We start from the raw sequence: 3707 nt of genomic DNA on the forward strand, positions 1-3707 counted from the left end.
AAAAAAAAAAAAAAAATTAAAAAAATTAGCCGGACGTGTGGCACATGCCTGTGGTTCCAGCTACTCAGGAGGCTGAGGTGGGAGGATCTCTTGAGCCCAGGAATTCAAGGCTGCAGTGAGCTATGATTGCACCTCTGCACTCCAGCCTGAGTGACAGAGCAAGACCCTGTCTCAAAAACAAACAAAAAATGATTCGTGAAATAGCATATGTTCCTTTTTTGTGCTGTTTTGGAAATCGGTACAAATGGCCAGGAGGCTGCCTTCCTCTCTGTGAACTCCCGATAATAATGGTAATATAGAGAAAACAGGCCGGGCGCGGCGGCTCATGTCTGTGATCTCAGCACTTTGGGAGGCTGAGGCGGGCAGATCACCTGAGATCAGGAGTTCAAGACCAGCCTGGCCAACATGGTGAAACCCTGTCTCCACTAAAAATACAAAACACTAGCTGAGTCTGGTTGCCCGTACCTGTAATCCCAGGTACTTGGGAGGCTGAGGCAGGAGAATCACTTGAACCCAGGAGGTGGAGGTTGCAGTGAGCTGAGATCACACCATTGCATTCCAGCCTGGGCAACAAGAGCAAAAAAAAAAAAAAAAAAAAAAAAGAGAGAGAGAATAATAGTAATAATAATAGCAAACATTTTGGGAGCACCTACCAGGTAGCAGCTGTCACATTGATGTTGCAAGTTCTTTCTGTTCTCACAGCAGCCTTGGAAGTGGGTTTTACTCTCCCCTTGAGGAAGCTGAAGCTCAGAAAGGGATAGACAATTGCCTGAAGTCACGCAGCTGATGGACAGTACAGCTGGGGTTTGAACTTGAATGCATCTGAGTATACAGGTCCTTCTTTGTTACCTGTGACACCTTGATCTACCCAAAGGTGCCTTAATCGGGAGATTCCAGTCATTGGGAAGGCAGGCAGGTGCTGTGGGAGAAGGGAGGAGGTCTGGTCTGGGATCAAGGTCATCAGAGGCCTTCTAGGTCCTCTGTGGTAACATCCCTAGTCCATGAATAGCTCAGGGTCTGCAACAACTGGGAAAAAAAAAAAAAAAAAAGATGGGTTTGGGGTATTTGTTCATTTAGAAAACAGGCCGGCTGTAATCCCGCACTTTAGGAGGCCGAGGCGGGCGGATCAGTTGAGGCCAGGAGTTTGAGACCAGCCTGGTCAACATAGTGAAACCCCGTCTCTACTAAAAATACAAAATTAGCCGGGTGTAGTGGTGGGCACCTGTAATCCTAGCTACTCAGGAAACTGAGGCAGATAATTGCTTGAACCTGAGAGGCGGAGGTTGCAGTGAGCTGAGACCACACTACTGCACTCCAGCCTGCGTGACAGAGTGAGACTCCATCTCAAAAATAAAATAAATAAAATAAAACAGGCGGGGCGCAGTGGCTCACACCTGCAATCCCAGCACTTTAGGAGGCTGAGGCCAGTGGATCACTTGAGGACAGGCGTTTGAGACCAGCCTGGCCAACATGGTGAAACCCCGTCTCTACTAAAAATACAAAAAATAGCTGGGCATGGTGGCAGGCGCCTGTAATCCCAGCAGCTTGGGAGGCTGAGGCAGGAGAATCGCTTGAACCTGAAGGTTGACACTGCAGTGAGCCGAGATCACACCATTGCACTCCAGCCTGGGTGACAGAGCAAGACTGCCTCAAAAAAAAAAAGAGAAAAGAAAAATGAAAACTACCAGTCTTCTGCATGAATGGCCCCATAGCCCCAGGAGTCTGACTGTGTCATTTCCTTTTGTGTGTGCCCTTCCAGGGAGGCTGAGAACCTGCTGGAGTCGCAGCCACCAGGATCCTTTCTCATCAGGGTCAGCCACAGCCACGTGGGCTACACACTCTCCTACAAGTAAGGCCTGGGCCAGGGGCTAGGGCAGGGGCAGGTAGGCTCTGGGGCTTCCTTGGAGGGGGAAAGGGGTTACTGCTTCTCAGAGAGCGGCAGCAACTGAGGCTGCGGGTCTGAGAACCAGGACTGCTGGGGACCTAAGATTGGCTGGCGGCTTCTCTCCCTCCACCCCTCACAATCTAATTAGTGATTCCCAGACTGTGTGTTAGGGAAACCCAGGGAAGCCCAGCTCCTTAAGACCTGGAAGCCAGACAAATCCAGAGGACTCCAGGCCAAAGGAATAAAAACCCAGTGGCTCAATTTTACAGTTACCCACAGTGGGAAAAGCTTCTCCAAGGCTCAGCTCTGCCATTATATGCTATGTGACCTTAGACAAGCTGCTCAACCTCTCTGTGCCTCCAGTAAAGGAATGTCACATTTTAATTCAGCGTATTCATGTGAGGATTAAATGAGATACAGTCAGGACATAGAGTGACATTAATATACATTTATTGGTTAACTGGGCATCTCTTGAGCACTTGCTGTGTGCCAGGCACACAGCCTTAGTCTGGAGCTTTCTTTCTTTTTTTTTTTTTTCTTTTGAGACAGAATCTCATTCTGTCACCCAGGCTGGACTGCAGTGGTATGATCTCGGCTCACTGCAACCTCCGCCTTCCAGATTCAAGTGATTCTCCTGCCTCAGCCTCCCCAGTAGCTGGGATTACAGGCACCTGCCACTATGCCTGGCTAATTTTTGTATTTTTAGCAGAGATGGGGTTTCACCATGTTGGCCAGGCTGGTCTCGAACTCCTGGCCTCAAGTGATCCACCAGCCTCAGCCTCCCAAAGTGCTGGGATTACAGGCATGAGCCACTGTGACCAGCTTTCATTATCATTTCTATTGATTATTTACCCCTAGCCAGGCAATGAATTAAGCTTTTGCCTGTAGTAACATGTTTGATCTGAGGTCGGCCATTGTAGCCCTATGTTATAAATGGGGGAAACTGAGGCACAGTGAGGTTAGTAACTTGCTGGGTGTTGAATGGCTAATGAGTGAAGAAGCCTGCACAGGAACCTGGCATAGTCTGGCTGTAGCAGTGGCGCTGCCAGCCCAAGGGCTGGGGACTTGGAGCGGGGATGAGGGGGAGTGGGATGTTCCAGCCCTCGCAGTGTCTCCACAGAGGCCAAAGCAGCTGCTGCCATTTCATGGTGAAGCTCTTGGATGATGGGAGTTTCATGATCCCCGGGGAGAAGGTGGCCCACACCTCGCTAGACGCCCTGGTCACCTTCCACCAGCAGAAGCCAATTGAGGCGCTCGGGGAGCTGCTGACACAGCCCTGCAGGCAGGTGAGGGCGGGGACGCATGTGGTTCACAGCCATCTCCTTGGGGCCAAGCCCCCCGGACCCCTTTGCTCCACACATCTCCATCAGGTCCTCTTGATTCTGTCACTCTCATGGTCCTTGGCCCCTCCCAGCCCCACCTCTCCTAGTCCCTCTGCCCCCGACGGCCATGTCCCTTGTGGTCCCCGATTCCCCATCTCTCCACCCTCCAGGCCCATGTCAACAGGCTGATTGTTTTTTTTTTTCACAAGGGTTATGTACCAGGTATAATCTTGGCTCAAATGAAGGAATTGCATCTTTCCTTAGAAGGCATAATGGGTGTGACCTGGCTCCAAATAAACTTTCCTTAGAAGGCTCAGTGGGAGTGGCCTGGCTCCCAATAAACTGCTGAGGGCGGGGCATTTTTCCTTAGAAGGTTCAGTGGGAGGCCGGGCGCGGTGGCTCAAGCCTGTAATCCCAGCACTTTGGGAGGCCGAGGCGGGTGGATCACGAGGTCAAGAGATCGAGACCATCCTGGTCAACATGGTGAAACCCCGTCTCTA

General features: G+C 50.9%; 1 protein-coding gene across 4 annotated transcripts in view; it reads left to right on the forward strand.

Annotated features, from left to right (window-relative positions):
- The window catches only part of HSH2D (hematopoietic SH2 domain containing), an 18493-nt gene that overhangs the window by 9745 nt on the left and 5041 nt on the right, over positions 1-3707 (forward strand). For 2 of the 4 annotated variants that reach the window (XM_017501170.2, XM_017501171.2), the window contains exons 3-4: positions 1760-1849; positions 3006-3171. In XM_017501170.2, coding sequence (XP_017356659.1) covers positions 1760-1849; positions 3006-3171 — 256 coding nt within the window. The remainder of the gene's footprint in view (positions 1-1759; positions 1850-3005; positions 3172-3707) is intronic. The other 2 variants (XM_037728733.1, XM_037728732.1) reach the window with 1 other exon arrangement.

The sequence above is a fragment of the Cebus imitator genome, unplaced genomic scaffold, assembly GCF_001604975.1.
Source record: "Cebus imitator isolate Cc_AM_T3 unplaced genomic scaffold, Cebus_imitator-1.0 Scaffold280, whole genome shotgun sequence".
NCBI lineage: Eukaryota > Metazoa > Chordata > Mammalia > Primates > Cebidae > Cebus > Cebus imitator.